General features: G+C 35.8%; 2 protein-coding genes across 4 annotated transcripts in view; both read right to left on the bottom strand.

The window, feature by feature from the left end:
* Window positions 1–2,094, bottom strand: part of LOC104750670 (zinc finger protein CONSTANS-LIKE 6-like) — a 3,393-nt gene extending 1,299 nt beyond the window's left edge. Inside the window, exons 1-3 of one of the 2 annotated variants that reach the window (XM_010472499.2) lie at window positions 1,924–2,093; window positions 367–1,385; window positions 142–269 (exon numbers count right to left, since the gene is read on the bottom strand). In XM_010472499.2, coding sequence (XP_010470801.1) covers window positions 142–269; window positions 367–1,371 — 1,133 coding nt within the window. In that variant the 5' untranslated portion in view covers window positions 1,372–1,385; window positions 1,924–2,093. Of the gene's footprint in view, window positions 1–6; window positions 270–366; window positions 1,386–1,923 lie in introns of those variants that run through there. The other variant, XM_010472500.2, reaches the window with a different exon arrangement.
* LOC104750671 (3-ketoacyl-CoA synthase 6) lies at window positions 12,007–14,733 on the bottom strand. 2 transcript variants are annotated; one of them, XM_019238600.1, is made up of 3 exons: window positions 14,204–14,733; window positions 13,006–13,606; window positions 12,220–12,688 (listed from the first exon to the last, which is right to left on the bottom strand). In XM_019238600.1, the coding sequence occupies exons 1-3, from the start codon at window positions 14,645–14,647 to the stop codon at window positions 12,240–12,242; spliced, it is 1,494 nt and encodes a 497-aa protein (XP_019094145.1). In that variant the 5' UTR covers window positions 14,648–14,733; the 3' UTR covers window positions 12,220–12,239. The 2 variants fall into 2 exon arrangements, with proteins under 2 accessions (XP_010470803.1, XP_019094145.1); XM_010472501.2 differs by lacking the exon at window positions 14,204–14,733 and having other exon boundaries at window positions 12,007–12,688; window positions 13,006–14,127.

Raw genomic sequence — 18,589 nt, forward strand, 5'->3', positions numbered from 1 at the left:
GCAGAAAAAAATTCCATAATTAATCAAGTTCTCTAGTGAGCAGCAGCAATTGAAGATCTCTTCACGAACCTTCCTTTCATTCGAGGCCTTTTCTCTGCATTCAGTTTGCGTACCTCATACCTTATCTTCTTGGAGAACAACCTTGTCCTTCTTTTCTCTCGGTATCTTGAAACCCTGGCCTCTCTTCCTCCATCCCCAGCCTCTCCCATGTGTAACCCTAAGCCACGAAAGTGGTTGTAGTGGTGAGCTTGATCTGCTCCACTTTCACCCTTAATATCCACAACATAAATAGGTTAATTATATCAATATTAAATAGTAATAAAAATTGACCGATCCGTTGGTAATATAAATGCGTGGTAGACATACCATGGAATCGGTTGGACAACAAACCATGTCGAGGTCTATTTCAGATGGCTCTTGAGCAGTCCATGGGATCCCTTGGCCTCCCCAAGTGGAAAGAACCGATTCGTAGTCCAATCTAAGCATAAGAGCCTTCTCCTTATTCTCTTCCTTAATTTTACCACTCATCTCATTCACTCCCATGTCAATAACATTCTTCATCACGTCTTCTTTTTCATCTTCTTCTTCTTCTTCTTCGTATGTGCTCTTGGATGCGTATTCGTAGTCAAAGCTTATTTCAAATGGAGAAGTCTCATCAACTTCATTAAGATCACACACATCTCTGGTCGCGACTCCTTCCTCTTCCTCAACCTCTTCTTTTTCGATCTTCAACATCTCACCTAACCCTAGATCTTCCGTGGGATAAAAGTCTCGCTCTATCCCTCCACCAAGGAGAGTTTCCACGTCAGCTGTGAACTGAGCCAGTTCCATGTCGGTTGGGAATAAACCATTTAGACAACTTTCAGCGTTATCCTCGTCTTCTTCATCGCTGCTCTTGAAACACACGGGCATCATCGGAACCTCGATCTTTGTCTCGACGGATTCGTTAAAGCATTGCTCCTCAACCATCGGGTTCATCACCGGCACCTCAAAGATGAGCTGCCCTTCCACCTCATAGCTTTCTGTCTGATCCTCCGTGCTCATCTCCGGCACAAGATCATGAAAAACCATCGTGTGTCTCTTCTTTCCCCCGCGAGGGGTCCGAGCTTTACGAGTAAATCCCTGATGCCACGTAGTTTCATGAGGCGGTGAGGAAGAGGAGGCGTGGCGATGCTTTCCGGTGCTAGCCGTTTTCAAGCGGACCCTCTCGTGCCTACGAGCAAGAGGGTTCGCAGAGTGGACCGAACCGTCACAACAATGGCAAAGGAAAGCATCGTCAGCTGCGCAATACCAACGTGCCCGCCTCTTCACGCAACTATCACATGCCCTCGCCGTCTTCCCACCGACCGCACTAGCCAAACTTTTCATCATATAATACTTATCACCATCNTAGACAACTTTCAGCGTTATCCTCGTCTTCTTCATCGCTGCTCTTGAAACACACGGGCATCATCGGAACCTCGATCTTTGTCTCGACGGATTCGTTAAAGCATTGCTCCTCAACCATCGGGTTCATCACCGGCACCTCAAAGATGAGCTGCCCTTCCACCTCATAGCTTTCCGTCTGATCCTCCGTGCTCATCTCCGGCACAAGATCATGAAAAACCATCGTGTGTCTCTTCTTTCCCCCGCGAGGGGTCCGAGCTTTACGAGTAAATCCCTGATGCCACGTAGTTTCATGAGGCGGTGAGGAAGAGGAGGCGTGGCGATGCTTTCCGGTGCTAGCCGTTTTCAAGCGGACCCTCTCGTGCCTACGAGCAAGAGGGTTCGCAGAGTGGACCGAACCGTCACAACAATGGCAAAGGAAAGCATCGTCAGCTGCGCAATACCAACGTGCCCGCCTCTTCACGCAACTATCACATGCCCTCGCCGTCTTCCCACCGACCGCACTAGCCAAACTTTTCATCATATAATACTTATCACCATCAACGAGAAAGAGTCACACTTTGAGCAAAAACAAGTTGCCAAGTCTCAGTTGCAAAAATAATGTTTTATCGAACTATGAGTTCTCTCTACAAAGGTTTCAGTTTTGGAGAAGTGGTTAGAAAAAGAGAGACTACATTTTCTTTTTATGAGGCAGTGAGAGGCTAAGTTTAGAGACGTTGTAGGCTAGTACATGTCCCACACGATGTGAGCTTTTTTCTTGTTTATCATCGAGAGTGTTATTAAAGTAAAAAAAAAATTGATGCACTTTTTGGTCGCTTGTACCCCATGAGGGCCATGAAGAGGTCTTATCTCGATTCTGATTTGCCGAGTTCTACAAGTTGATCCTCTTCTTAGTATTTTGATTGGCCAGCTTCTTAATCAGATGGATATCTTTATGGTCCACCTTGTTGTTTTCGCTGGCCTAGTCACTCATTGTTTTTTGGATTTTGTTACTTTTCGTTTTTGCTATAACTCGGGATATTTCCATGGAAAAGTTAAAACAGTGTGGAGTTATTCTCGTGATTTTGGAGAAAGCGAGATCTTGGTGTTGATATATCTACATCTACAAACTATATGTTCATCTTCTTTCTTTATACAGCTTTCTATATCCACATGAAGTTGTACTGAAATATGTATAAAGTATAATCATTGAAACTCCCAATTATTACAACTAGTAATAGCTAGAATCCATTAAAAAAAAGAATAGCAAGCATAATACGAGTTAACAAAAAAAAAAGGGTTGATTATCTCTTTTTACTGTTTTAGTTAACAAAAAAAAAGCATAATCAGACATGTTGTACTAGTTTACCTATATCACCAATTAAACCCAAGATAAAAGGAGAATTAGAGATACCTGAAAACGTCGCGTTAAAAGATAAAATGGATAACTATGGTTTTTCTGGACCACATCAATATGCAGAAAATTTCAAAAACAAAGGCATCAACCTTTTTCTTGAGAAGATAAGAGGCTCGATGGACAACATGTAACACTCTTGGCAATATTCGTGTACTTGGACAATGATGTTTATATCGTTTTCGGCATTTGTAGGAGCTAAGATTTCGGAGACTTGATTATTGATTTAAGTCAATAAGAGATCATTAAAACCTTAAAACTTTTGTCCCATCTAAGAAATCATGCATCTTGAGTTCTTGACGGAACATTCATAGTATTATAACTGTGTTCAAAATCTTTACCCTAAAAGATGAAAATTAAAGCAGAAAAATGATTGCACACAACAGTGCATGGTTCATTTTCAATGTTAGACGTACGTCTATTTCCCACCATTACAATGAGTAAAGAGTCAAGAATTACAACATTTTTTTGTGCGTAACAATAAAGAATATATTTCTATACAAAATAAATAAATAAAAGAAGCACCTATAACCTATGTTACATGGAAACTCGTTTTAAGTTCCGTTTCCCGTTTCCGAAATGTTTCAGAAACGGAAACTCGTGGAAACACGGAAACAAGCCGCGGAAATATTAAATATTTTTATTTTTAATAGTATATATTTTGATATAGTATAATTATAGAGAAATTCCTCAAAATACCACAATTCAGTATTTTTTCAAAAATACACTCTTAATTTTTTTCAAAGTAACCACAAAAAATTTATGTTTCAAAAATAAAATACCATAAACACAAAAAATTGATTTTTGGTTGGGTAGAATTTTTTTTTTTTAGGTTTGGATTGTCAAATTTAGATTTAGGGTATAGTTTTTAGAAGTTAGGATTTAGTGTTTAGAATTTAGAGATTAGTTTTTAATATAAAAAAATAATTCAATTTTGTGGTATTTTTAGAAAAAATATACTCTAGTGGTATTTTTTGAAAAATAACTAGAAGTAGTCACACACCGCTGGTACCCAAACATAAGAGAGGCCAACATGAAGATCATACCCTTTTGGGTCCAAATCCAAGGTATCCCAACCCTTTGTTTAACAAATGATATGGCTAGGTGGGTAGGGAACAAGATAGGTTATTTCTCTGAAGTAGATTATGATGAAAATCAAACCCAAGTAGGGGCTGTTCGTGTTAAGATAGATTGGGACATAGATGATCCTCTGCGCTTCCAAAGAAACATACAGTTTATTGCTGATGAGAATACTATTGTCAAGTTCCGATATGAACGTTTGAGGAACTTCTGTACCAAATGTGGTTCTCTAAGACACGATGCAAAGGAGTGTACTCTTGGTTATGATGATCCTGACTCTGAGGGATCGGATGATGATGGTGATGGAGACAATCACAATGATGGTGACAAAAACATGTCTGAAGCCAATACTCTCCCTTCTATTGACCCGACAAGTCTCATCTCCGGTCTTCAAATGACATCACCAACAACTGCTCTGGGTCAAGGATATGTCCCGCAAGAAGTGAGAAACCGGTCACTACCAAGTGTAATCATGGACACTGACCTAACCACTGAAGGTATCCGCTACCTTAATGCAAAGTATGCAGGGAAGAGGGTAACACATGACGTCCTGAAGAGTCTAGATGATAGTTCTGACGAAGCACATACTGACTTTGTCTTCTTGAAACGAAAGAGAGTGCATTTTGAGACTCAGTTTAACAAAGCAGAGGCAGCAGAGGAGTTGATGATCCTGAATCAACTTCGAAACAAGTGTTACTGCACCGACTCGGTGGGCTCATGCTCTGCTACCAATCGATTCGACGGAGGCGCGGGGGGCCCGGTACCCCCAGAAATTCCAATATGAAGATCCTCTCCTGGAATTGCCAAGGCATCGGGCCATCTTTAACAGTTTCTCGTTTAAAAAAAAACTCTGTTTTAGTACTAAGTGTGATATTCTCTTTCTTTCTGAAACTCTAAATAACTCTACTGTAATAGCTAAACTTCTGTGTAACTTAGGCTTTTCAAACTGTATTATCCAACCCCCTCAAAGTAGGAGTGGTGGTTTAGCTCTATTTTGGAAGGATTCTGTAATCTTGTCCTTAGTCTCAAAGGATGAGAGGCTTATTGATGTAACTGTCCAACATAATAATATTATGTTTTATTTGTCTTGTGTGTATGGACATCCCAATCCCACAGAATGTTATGAACTATGGCAACATTTTGAACTCTTAGCACCATCACGCAATGGCTCATGGTTACTCATTGGGGATTTTAATGAGATAGCCTCAAACAGTGAAAAAATTGGAGGACCTCCCAAAGCAGAATGGACTTTTCGTGACTTTAGACATATGATCTCTATGTGTGACCTGCAATATGTTCGATCAAGAGGAAATACCTTCTCATGGGTTGGAGAACGTTATTCACATACGGTCCAATGCTGCCTAGACAAGGCTTTGTTTAACTCTACAGGAGCGACAACTTTTCCCAATGCGGAGGCTCAATACATGGAATTTGCAGGCTCCGATCATAAACCTATCTTATTGAATTTAAAAGATCTTGTTCGACACAAAAAATGGATCTTCCACTTTGATAAATGAATCTTAGATAAGCCTAACTTTCATGAGATTGTTAAAGAAGGATGGCTGGTTAACAACACTACTACTGATATACCAATCAATGAACGTATAAGACATTGTAGACAGAACATGGCGAAGCTAAAGCGGGATGCACAACTTAATTCTGAAGAACGAATCACTTTGATCCAAGCCCGTTTAAATTATGCAATGGAAAGTCTACATCCAATCTTACAAGGAACCATTCCTCACCTACAAGATGAGCTAACAAAAGCATATGGAGATGAAGAGAAACATTGGCAACAAAAAAGTAGAAACGAATGGATGACTGCAGGAGATCAAAACAGAAAACTTTTCCATGCCTGTGCTAAAAACGAGATTTGCTAAGAACTATATTACTGCAATTTCCGATGACCAGGGCAATCTTTATCAGGGTGATAAGGAAATTGGAGAACATGCTCAACATTTTTTCACTGATATCTTTACAACCACAAATTACCATGTTGATCCGACAGTTTTTGTTGATTTTGAACCAAAAGTATCAGAGGAAGCAAATGCGAACCTAACGAAAGCTTTTACTAATGAGGAGATCTACAATGCAGTGTGTACAATTGGTGATGACCGTGCCCCAGGACCAGATGGTTTAACAGCCAGGTTCTATAAAGTATGTTGGGAAACAGTTGGTCCACATGTTATTCAAGAAGTGCTTAACTTCTTTGATACTTCATTTATGAAACCAAGTATAAATCACACAAACATTTGCATAATACCGAAAATTGATAATCCACAAACACTTTCGGATTATAGACCTATAGCTTTATGCAATGTTCTTTACAAACTTGTATCCAAATGCTTGGTACAACGACTGAAGCAACACCTGAATGACATTATCTCCGATGCACAAGCTGCTTTTATCCCAGGAAGAATAATACAAGATAACATGATGATAGCACACGAGGTCATGCCCTCCCTAAAGAGTAGAAAGCTAGTATCACAGAATTATATGGCTGTGAAAACAGATGTAAGTAAAGCTTATGATCGCGTTGAGTGGAAGTTTCTTGAAACAACTTTGAAACTCTTTGGGTTCTGTGATAAATGGATAAAGTGGATTATGGCGGTGGTAACATCAGTAAATTACTCTGTCTTGATTAATGGGGCTCCTTATGGTCATTTTCAACCAACTAGAGGTATACGACAAGGAGATCCCTTGTCACCTTATCTATTCATCCTCTGTTCTGATATACTTAGCCACTTAATCACGTCAAGCGAACGAGAAGGACTACTTCAAGGTATTAAAACTGGAAACGGAGCTCCAAGTATCACGCATCTGCAGTTTGCGGATGACTGTTTATTCTTCTGTCGTGCGAATAAAAAAGACAGTCAAGCTTTAAAAGATATATTCGACATTTACGAATACTATTCGGGACAAAAGATCAATACCTCCAAATCAATGATCACCTTTGGGAGTCGAGTTTTTGCAAACACTCAAAATCGTTTAAAGACAATATTAGATATTCCTAACCAGGGTGGAGGAGGAAAATATCTAGGACTCCCACAACAGTTTGGCCGTAAGAAGAAAGAGATGTTCGACTATATAATAGACAGAGTTAAACAACGCAACTCAGGGTGGACAACAAAAAAACTATCTCCTGCAGGTAAAGAGATCATGTTAAATTATGTGGCTCTCTCAATGCCGGGCTATGCTATGTCTTGTTTCAAGTTGCCACTAGGAATCACTTCAGAAATAGAATCTCTTTTAATGCAATTTTGGTGGGAAAAGAATTCAAATCAACGAAGTATTCCTTGGATTGCTTGGAAAAAACTACAAACATCAAAGAAGGAAGGGGGTCTAGGATTCAGGGATTTAGCGAAGTTTAACGATGCTCTTCTAGCTAAACATGCCTGGCGATTAATACAATATCCTAATTCACTCTTTGCAAGGATCATGAAACATAGATACTATAGAGATGAGTCCATACTAGATGCTACAACACGAAAAAACCAGTCATATGGCTGGTCCTCTATCTTAATTGGCCTTGACCTCCTAAAGAAAGGATCCAGATTTATTGTGGGAGATGGTAAATCTATACGATTAGGGGTAGACAACTTCCTTAACACTCATCCTCCACGAACAGTTGAAACCATAATACCACAATCCACCATGCTACTAGAGAATGTAATTTCCAATAGTTGGGGGTTTAGATCATGGGACACACAACAATTAGCATCAATAGTCCAACAGCCAGAAGTAGAACTCATTAAAAACATTTATCTCTCCCAAGAGGAACAAGCTGATAAACTAGTTTGGAATTATACCCGATCGGGTGATTACACTGTTAAATCCAGATATTGGTTTACCACACACTATCCTTTTGATCCCGGAACAGCGCCAAACAGACCACATGGCTCGGTGGAACTAAAAAAAAAAATTGGAAACTAAAACTTCTTCTAAAAATAAAACACTTCCTATGGCGTATTGTCTCACGAGCTATTCCGATTAGGACAAGATTACGAACGAGAGGTATGAATATTGATCCGTTGTGTCCAAGATGTCACCGAACAGAGGAAACCATCCATCATGCATTGTTTTCATGTCCTTTCGCACAAATGGCCTGGAGATCCTCAACAACATCTTCTATTAATATCAATAATTTACCAGTGCAAACAGAGGATGTAATCACTCAACTTATATCTTACTCTTCCAAAACTTATAATGTTTTTAACTCTATCATGCAATTCATTTTACTATGGCGTATCTGGAAAGCGAGGAATAATCTGGTGTTTAACAACTTTCGTGAGAGTGTGTCTAAAACAATCTTACAAACAAGATCTGATACAAAGGAATGGATTACACATATAACACCGGTGATAATACATAATGGTCCCAGAACGAACAACGATAGTTGGTTACCTCCACAACAACCGTACCTAAAATGTAATTTTGATGCAAGTTATGACTTGAACAATCATCAGGCAATAAGTGGCTGGATGTTTAGGAACCATCAAGGTGAAACAAAGGCATGGGAAGCGACAAGACTAAATCATGCTAGATCAACGCTAGAAGCAGAAACAAAGAATCTCCTAGTTGCATTACAACAAGCCTGGATAAAGGGATACCGTTCGGTGATTTTTAAAGGTGACTGTCAAGTTTTGATCAATTTGGTCAATGAACAAACCTCGAATGCTTCTTTAACAAATCTTCTCAAAGATATAAGAATCTGGTCTTCTCAATTCCAACAAATTTTATATGTTTTCACTAAAAGAGAATGTAGTAGGGTAGCACATCTTTTAGCTAAATGTGGCTGTACTAATAGAGAATACTATACTGACTTTGTATTTGTGTCAAATTGGCTAATTAAGACTCTTTATAACGATTTACCATAATCAATATATATATCATTTATGAAAAAAAAAAAAAAAAAAAAAAAAAAAAAAAAAAAAAAAAAAAAAAAAAAAAAAAAAAAAAAAAAAAAAAAAAAAAAAAAAAAAAAAAAAAAAAAAAAAAAAAAAAAAAAAAAAAAAAAAAAAAAAAAAAAAAAAAAAAAAAAAAAAAAAAAAAAAAAAAAAAAAAAAAAAAAAAAAAAAAAAAAAAAAAAAAAAAAAAAAAAAAAAAAAAAAAAAAAAAAAAAAAAAAAAAAAAAAAAAAAAAAAAAAAAAAAAAAAAAAAAAAAAAAAAAAAAAAAAAAAAAAAAAAAAAAAAAAAAAAAAAAAAAAAAAAAAAAAAAAAAAAAAAAAAAAAAAAAAAAAAAAAAAAAAAAAAAAAAAAAAAAAAAAAAAAAAAAAAAAAAAAAAAAAAAAAAAAAAAAAAAAAAAAAAAAAAAAAAAAAAAAAAAAAAAAAAAAAAGTAGAAGTAGTCTTTTTGGAAATAAAAACTCATTTTATGATAATTGCCCATATTATATTAAAAATAGCACCACCGTGGAGACTTATAATTAATGTGACGGTGCTCTTGAAATTTTCAATTCAAACTTCTTTCTGACATGCTACAAGATTTATTTCCCACTACATATATATCATATATACTTCTTTGAATACGTTTATTATATTTTTCTTCATTTTCTACATCTAAATTTTTAGTTTTCTTATATCATAAAAACTAAAAAGAGATCAAATTATATATTCGTGTTCCTTTTCCTTTTCCTTTTTTTTCGTCTGACAAAGATGAGCAAAGAGGCCATATAACATGATTCGTTGGTTGGAAGGTCAACTCTCTGTCGAAGTAAGGCCATAAGCTGAAATTTCAGGCTCACTTATTGATATAGGCCCAAGTCATTTTGTGGCAGTGTTGGAAAATATATTAATGTAGTATTTTAGTGCTATTATAAATGATTATTATTCACCACTAACAACTTCATGCAACACTTAGACAACGATAGTTCTATTTCTATATAGACGACGACTCAGACAATTCTACATGTACCCCAAAAATCCATAAAAAGAAATACATTCACAATCTTTATGATGGTGGACATTTTTGCTCTTGACACATGATCATAACAAACAGATCTAGTTTCACCACATTAAAAGTCTATGGTAAGTTTACTACCTTTTAATCTGCTTAATTCACATTTAAGGGGAATAAAATATCAAACCTACAAAATCATGAGAGTTTCCAATCCAAAACTCATACATACATGGTTCTCTGAACAAAGCAAACAAAGAACTAAAGACAAAAGAGAAGACATGATTAAACAAAGAACCGAAGAAAAAAAAGAACCAAAGACAAAAGAGAAGACATGATGATTAAACAAAGATAAGAGATACAGATGATTAACAACTTATTCACTAGATTTGTGGAAGTATTGTTGTAATGAAGTCTTCGTTGCCAAATGCATGAACAAAAGTTGTAGGGTCTTAAAACGCAACACACAAAAATTAAGTCATAATATTAGCATAAATTAGGTAAAACGTACTGGGCTAATCCAGTTTATGGCCAGGTCGGATCTATAAATTTTGGTTTCAATATATATAGACTGGTGGTTCAATTCACACTGATTTTTTTTTCTTTTTCTTTTTGGTCAACTCTGATTCTTACCACAGTATTGATATTAAAACCAAATCAGATCGAATAAGCAAAATATGGACCACGTACAGCGATGAAAACAAAGAAACTTATTATTGGGAGATGGTGAACCGGAGATCTACCGAGATTGACGGTCGAGATGATAAACCCGAAAATGGAAGTCATGAAGATATTATTCTTAAAGATATTAGATAAATGTTAATATTGATTTAAAAAATTTAGCATTATCGTATAAATAATATTTAGTTTACATTTATCCTAATCTTAATTTAGGAAACTCATCTCTATATAAGAGAATGTATTTTGTACAATTACAATTATTAGAGTCTAATATAATTCTTCCTCTAACATATTATGTGTCTTTACTCTCATCAAATCCTTCATGGTATTAGAGCAGTCGATCCTGTGGATCTCTATTACTATGGGTTAAGATTTTCGTTTGCTTCCGCTTCTATAATTTTCTTCATTTTAAAAAAAAAATCTATAATTTCTTTGACCGTTTATCGCTTGCTTCTTATGCAAGGTTCTTCTGATTTTTGTCAAAAAAAAAATCTGGAATTTGTATCTTGACACACACGTGAGTGTGTTTTTTTTTTTTTTATGTTTGGCCATGATTTGGGTTGTGGTGACAATGAATCCAAGATGTACGATGGTGTTGGTCTCTTGGTCAAAAAAAAAAAAAAGAAAGAAAGAGGAGGAAGATGAGAAGAAGGACGTGAATCGTGATTCTTTTTTTTTTAAGGAATCATGTTGTATTGGTTAGTGATTTGGTCACGTTTGATTCTTATTGACTAGCAAGTTTGCTAGGGCGGTGATGAAACTTAGATGTGCGTTGTGTTGAAAGATCGATCATAAACCAATGGTGATCGTTGGTATCTAAAGACAAAGAAGAAGCGAGTTGGCTTGTTTTATGGATTCGGCCAAAGATTATGTTTTTGGCTAGCACAAGTGTTCCGTGATGATGATGTTTAAGCCGATAATGGCCATCACGTATCCATGGTGTTGAAGATTGATGGTGATTATGTTTCACCAAGTTTATTCTAATTATGGTTTATTGCTTAATCTAGCATAACCTTAGGAATTGACTCTACGGCTGAGTATAAATACCACGAAGATGATTCTACGGCCGAGTATAAACGATGTTGATGACCCTACGACCGGGTATAAACGTCGATGACCTAACGGTTGGGTATTGTAGCCGCATTGAACCCTACGACCGGGTATAAACGTTGATGATGACCCGACGGTCGGGTATAAAGCTGCTATTTTGAAGACTTGTCCAGTCTCACCCGTGTTACCACGTATGAGCTTGCCAGGGATATTGGGAGATGGTGAACCGGAGATCTACCGAGATTGACGGTCGAGATGATAAACCCGAAAATGGAAGTCATGAAGATATTATTCTAGAAGATATTAGATAAATGTTAATATTGATTTAAGAAGTTTAGCATTATCGTATAAATAATATTTAGTTTACATTTATCATAATCTTAATTTAGGAAACTCATCTCTATATAAGAGAATGTATTTTGTACAATTACAATAATGAGAGTCTAATATAATTCTTCCTCTAACGTATTATGTGCCTTTACTCTCATCAAATATATCACTTATTTTCAGATAAAAATAAAAATATTAAAAACAGAGAAAATATTATTATTTGATACACCACAAGTTATTAATTACAGCACGAAAAACTAAAAAATACCCCAAATGAAAAAGCAGAGATTTTAAGTATATGCAGAGCAATCAAATACAAACATTTATGCTTTGCTCTTTTTTCTTCTCAATCCCCTTCAAACCAAATCCCGAGACCATCTCAACCTAAACCGTAACACAAAATCAAACCCCATTACTAAACCGTTCAGAGTTTGACAACTTCAGGGATAAAGACTGGGTAACGGTCGATACAATCGGACCATGGTCCGTCCTTAGGTGTCTTAATCGTACGGTTACACTTCCAAACGGCAGAGTTACACTTAAAACCACTCCCAAACGCGATCTGCCAGACTCGATCGCCTCTCCTCATTCTCCCTTTAGACTCGATGTAGCTTAGCTCGTACCATAACGATGACGATGAAGTGTTACCAAAACGATGCAGTGTCATTCTTGAGGCCTCAACGTGTTCTCCTGATAGCTGTAGATTCTTCTGGAGCTCGTCGATCACCGCTCTACCTCCCGCGTGAATGCAGAAGTGTTCAAAGGCCAGTTTGAAATCCGGTATGTATGGTTTCAATTTCGGGTTGAAGATTTTACGTCCGATTAAGGACAAGAGGAAGAGGAGTTGTTCCGACGCTGGTAGGACCAATGGACCTGTTCAATCAGTTCATTTATCAAACTCAACCGTACCATAATGTTATATAACCTAAGCCAAACCAAACTTTACTATAAAACCGAATAAATTTTCTACCGAACGTATAGAAGAATTTAATGCAACCGACTCAAATAACCTAAACTTTCATACAAACGTGACATCTATCAAGAAGGTATAAAGTTATTACTATTCTTTTATTAAAAACAAAATTGATGTGTAGTCTGAATGCCCCATCCGGCCCTTAATATAGTTTTCACTATATATATATCATTGTTATGGTATGAAAGTGAAAGAAAATTATGTGTTGTATTATTACCTATTGTGGTGATATTAGCCTTGAGGGCTTCACCGGCGATGGCCATGAGATCTTTGGACAAGTTGATCCCAACGTGTCCTTCTTTGTCTTCCTGTTCGTAAACGCAATAGAAAGACTTGTCGTCGGCACCACGGTGGGTACGGACAAGGTGGGAAAGCTTGTATTTGGCTCGCCACCGGTCAGACCGGCGGTTTGACATGAGGATGGCTGCCGCTCCCATGCGGAAGAGGCAATTTGGTAACAACATGGCTCTCTCGTTTCCCTGATAGTAATTAGGTGTTATGATCTCCGTGCTGACGATGATTGCATTCGAATTGGGATGAACTTGGAGCAAGTCGCGGGCTAGATCAACTGAGATCAAACCCGCGCTGCAACCCATCCCCGAGAGATTAACGCTTTTGATGTTGCTTCTAAGCTTATATTTGTTGATGACCATGGCGGAGAGAGATGGAGTTGGAGAGAAGAGAGAGCAGTTGACGATGAGGATGTCGACGTCTTTAGGTTTTAGACCAGTTTTCTTGAAGAGATCGTCCATGGCCGTGAAGATAACCAACTGAGCCTCACTTCTAGCCGCGTCCATGGTTGGTGTTGGAGGAATATAGTGAATAGCCGGAGGGAGAGAAGTCTCTTCACCTAGGCCAGAACGTTCGAGGATTCTCATTTGGAACTCAACGCTCTTAGGCTTGTCCTTGAGGATCAAACGAGAGTGTTCCATGAAAGTTGCAAAAGGAACACGGCACGTGACAGGCGGCTTGTAACAAGAATAGTCAACGAGGTAGATGGTACGTGGCTTGGACATGAAGTAAACTGTGGAGATGAAGATGACAAAGAAGGAAGTGCATAGAACCTGAACTAGATCAAACTCGAGCGAATTCCAAACATTAAGGATCTCTTCAGGACCCATCCGAAGAAGCTCAACGGCTCCGATCGCCATGATCGGGATCAAAAGAAAACTCAAGAAATGATTGACCAAGTATTGGTAACCAAGTTTCACGTACTTGAGCTTCACCGAGCTAGTTAACTCTGGCATAGGTGCCTGAGGCATCTTCGGAGAGTTTTGATGTATAATTGTATTATGGTTTTACAAAATGTGATTAGGGTTTTTGAGTTTAATGAAAGAAGAGAGAGGGAAGGTGAAGGATATAAAGGCGAACAGAGAAAGGGGTAGATGAGAGGAGTTAATGAAGAGACCAACGTNATGAATAGCAGGAGGGAGACAAGTCTCTTCACCGAGGCCAGAACGTTCGAGGATTCTCATTTGGAACTCAACGCTCTTAGGCTTGTCCTTGAGGATCAAACGAGAGTGTTCCATGAAAGTTGCAAAAGGAACACGGCACGTGACAGGCGGCTTGTAACAAGAATAGTCAACGAGGTAGATGGTACGTGGCTTGGACATGAAGTAAACTGTGGAGATGAAGATGACAAAGAAGGAAGTGCATAGAACCTGAACTAGATCAAACTCGAGCGAATTCCAAACATTAAGGATCTCTTCAGGACCCATCCGAAGAAGCTCAACGGCGCCGATCGCCATGATCGGGATCAAAAGAAAACTCAAGAAATGATTGACCAAGTATTGATAACCAAGTTTCACGTACTTGAGCTTCACCGAGCTAGTTAACTCTGGCATAGGTGCCTGAGGCATCTTCGGAGAGTTTTGATGTATAATTGTATTATGGTTTTACAAAATGTGATTAGGGTTTTTGAGTTTAATGAAAGAAGAGAGAGGGAAGGTGAAGGATATAAAGGCGAACAGAGAAAGGGGTAGATGAGAGGAGTTAATGAAGAGACCAACGTCACCCAACGCTCTTGCTTTGCCTATCTATTTAATTTGTTTTCTGTCATATTTTATTATTATGAGAAAATGTTGTTTTGTAGTAATACAATTCTCCTCGATTTCCAGTTGTAAGTAGCCAAAAGCAAGTGATGGGAGCAAATGATAAGGACTGTTCCCTTTTGATATAAAAAAAAAATTCATCAATCAAAATTGTTGTTGTGAGGGAAATAAATAGAAAACAACAAAGACGTGTCAGCTTTTTTGGTTTTATGGAGATCAAAGCGTTTGGTAACTACTTTGATTTGATGATCACGTTCACGTTGCCCGGTAGACGCAATATAGTACTGGTTACTATGGGTGGACATAAATACTTGGTACTTATCACTCGTACATGTTACTTTACACTTGGTTATTGGGGAAAACAAAATTGGTCGTTATCAAAGCAGTAACATAATTTAGTTATTCACAAGTATGTGCCAAATAACAAGATTAAAAATATAGCTTCAATTTATTTTATATGTTTTTTGAAAAAGTGATTTTATAATTGGTAATGACATATATATGCACAAGTGATTTGCAAGTAGCAAAATAACCCACAAATAAACTAGTTTTATGAATTCGTTTATGTAAAGCAAGTACAGATAACTTTAGTGCCCTTCAGCAAAGCAAAGCGATTCAAATAGCAAATATACCTTAAAACGCATATATTGCCTTGTGTCCACCCCTAAATAATATTTTATTCAAGGCGTTAGCATATATTGCGTAACTAACTCGGTCTAGTTCCATAAATGAAAGAATTAGCAATCCTATCTTACGCGTATAAAGTAAAATGTACGTTAAAAAAATGTACGTTCATACCGAAAAAGACAAATTGACTGTACGTAAACTTGTGAGTTTGGACCTATCACCCATGTACGTGGTAGGTAGCGTGAAAATCAGAGACATTATAGGATCAGGATGATATCTTTGTGTAATCCTATATATTTTGTTTCACGGATTCAAAATGTGAAAGTTAGTAAACCAACTTAAGCTACAAAAACATAGCTGTTTGAATACAAAATCTAAAAATTATATTAGTACGTATTACTTTTCATCTATACTTGTTTTGTATCATTTATGAAATGTTAAAAGATATTGTACGTATGTAAGTAAAAAAGTGCATTGAATTACATTAAAAGAAAAAAGCAACATAAACAGTTTTAACTTGTGAAAAGCATGAACAATTTTATTGAACCAAACCAACAATAAGTATAAACAAGGAAAAGAAAATGGTATCAAAATACAAGAATTACACAATTAATCTTTTCAAAATTACTATGAAATTCATCTAGTTGGGGTCCAATAGTGTCATTTGAAAGAGGGAAGACACGGGGGAAAATCAAACAGTAGTTACGATGTTTGACTTGGAAAGTGCAAGAAGACAAATCTTGAAGATCCATGAAAATTCGAAAAGCATGAGAAATAATCAAACAGTAGTTACTATGTTGGACTTGGAAACTAAAAGAAGACAAATCTTGAGATCTCATGATTTCACATATAGACACAATCCACCAAAACCTCAAATAAAGTCCAAAATCTTTTCTGCCATGATTCTTTTTGCTAAACACAAGTTTTTTTCTATCCTTGATTATGACTGTAAGATCGTACGTTATATAGAAATTGAGATTAGAAAAAAAAAACTTTTAAAGCTAATTAGTAACCCAGCATAATAGAGTAAGAGGATATGTTTCTAAACTAAAAGCAAAAGGTGAACATGGTAGAATTTTTGCTGTTCCATAATGAAATCATTAATGCTAGCAAAATTTGATGAAGAAGTTTAGTTTGGAACCATTCATAATGTACATTTAATATGGATATAGTGTGTCACTACTCTATTAGCCACACCGTTTTCATATAGTCCATATTACCAGTTCTTCCATCATCTTCCGGAATAAATAAACATGTGTAGGCATATTTTCTATTCCTCAGATCCTGTTATGGACCATGGATAGAGTTTGTCACTTTGACCTACTGATCATCATTTTTAAAAACAATATTAATTATAGTTATTTTACATAACTTTGTATGTCACTACATGTAAGATGATGCTTAGGTTTGGGTTGATTTGCTTTGTGAGCCGGTCTTCTTATCCCCGTAATATATATCTAACATAGTCAATATAAAACCCCGTAAGTTTACAACAAGGTACATAATACAACGGCCCCTCCACAAAGACAGTGTGATGTCATAAAATCAATACACGTATAACTCAGACCAACCAGCGGCCAACCACCTATTAAGACGTTTAACAAAAACAAATAAATGTATATTATGTGTTTCTATTGTAGGAATTCGTTGCAACTTTCAACTATTTTAGAATTTGTATTTATTGTATGAAAATTTTCTTCATTTTGTTGTAATGCCTCTCCGTATGCATATAATTTTCAAACTTCGCAATTCTTCTGAACACTTTTGACTTGTCAATTGCTGTTTTTTAGTTTGCTGTTTTCTAGTTTGCTATCTTACGACACAGCCTATAAAGGAATTTACTTTAAATTCTGTGTTAAACCAATTACTTCACCCTGGCAGAGTTTGTTTGTTTTTTGTCTTTTTCTTTGGTCAAGCAAAGGATTTTATATCATTCTTCAACTTTTATGGCAAACAAACTTAAAGCCGTTTTAGCCAATTTAACCAAAACAAAATATGACCGATGACTGCTTGAAATGGTAGAGCCGCCGCACCAAACCTTTTCTTCCGTTTTATCACCATTGTCATTTTCTTGTAAATCGTAGAGGAGGAATATATATAGTACTTTCACCTACCGGGTTTGGTTATTCCGATGGATTTTCAAAATATTTTATGTTACTATATCCGATAATACGTTGTTTTATATAAATTATAATTTTAATATATCTGATAAAATATAAATTTACAAAAATGTCCGCTTTTAACTTTGTGTAGATTTTTCATATTCTTTCTTTGAAAGTAATAATTGACTATTAGAAGTTAAACAAATTTACATAATGTAAGATAACAAGAAAAGCATCATAAACACTGATAATTAAGCTAGTTTTCGAGAATCCTCCTGCTCCTAAATCATAATTGTTATTTATAGTAAGAAAACCAAAGTTTAGGAGATTGTTTTATAATTAAATCCAATACATTAGATTTTCCCATTTATCATTGAGATTATGTTTTATATATAGTATCTTTCATCTTTTATCGGTTGTTACAGTTAATGTGCTTAGATTTGGCTTTCCAGTTACTTAATTTATAGTAACACAGCTCTAAATTAATAATATAGGAACTAAAATACCTTTTTAACAAGTTTTTCATAATCAATATTTTTGTAGAATTAGTTACAATAAAAAAAATCAATTATCTTATTTTGAAAAAGAACACCAGAAGGTTTAGATATAATATAATTATTAGAATTAAACTCTTATAAAAATTAATATAAATTCTAGAGAAAACTAAATAAGGCAAGAGTCATATTCACCAATAATTATTAATTTGTAATACTGATGAACCATATATATTTACATAAGATTTTTCATACAAAAAAATTACTTTATTATATTATTAAATTATATTCAAAATTTACTGTCTTAATTCAGGATAATTTTTTTTATTAATTTTTATAATAACTAATAAATTATCGAATATTAATTTATACAGATTTAATTGTAGAAGAAAACAAATAGTTGAAGTAGCAATGGTGAAGTGACACGTTAAACAATATTGGGTGATACTTGATTGATCATTATGGACATCTTCCCAACTATATCTCTCTATTAATTTTGATTTTGATTTTATTAAATATTATAATAA

This window comes from Camelina sativa, chromosome 16, assembly GCF_000633955.1.
Source record: "Camelina sativa cultivar DH55 chromosome 16, Cs, whole genome shotgun sequence".
NCBI lineage: Eukaryota > Viridiplantae > Streptophyta > Magnoliopsida > Brassicales > Brassicaceae > Camelina > Camelina sativa.

Bases quoted from the DNA above. Each gene is read 5' to 3' on its own strand.
- LOC104750671 (XM_010472501.2), bottom strand. From the start codon at position 14,050: ATGCCTCAGGCACCTATGCCAGAGTTAACTAGCTCGGTGAAGCTCAAG. The intron at 12,689-13,005 runs GTAATAATACAA...CTGATTGAACAG, and splicing joins GGCTAATATCACCACAATAG to GTCCATTGGTCCTACCAGCG.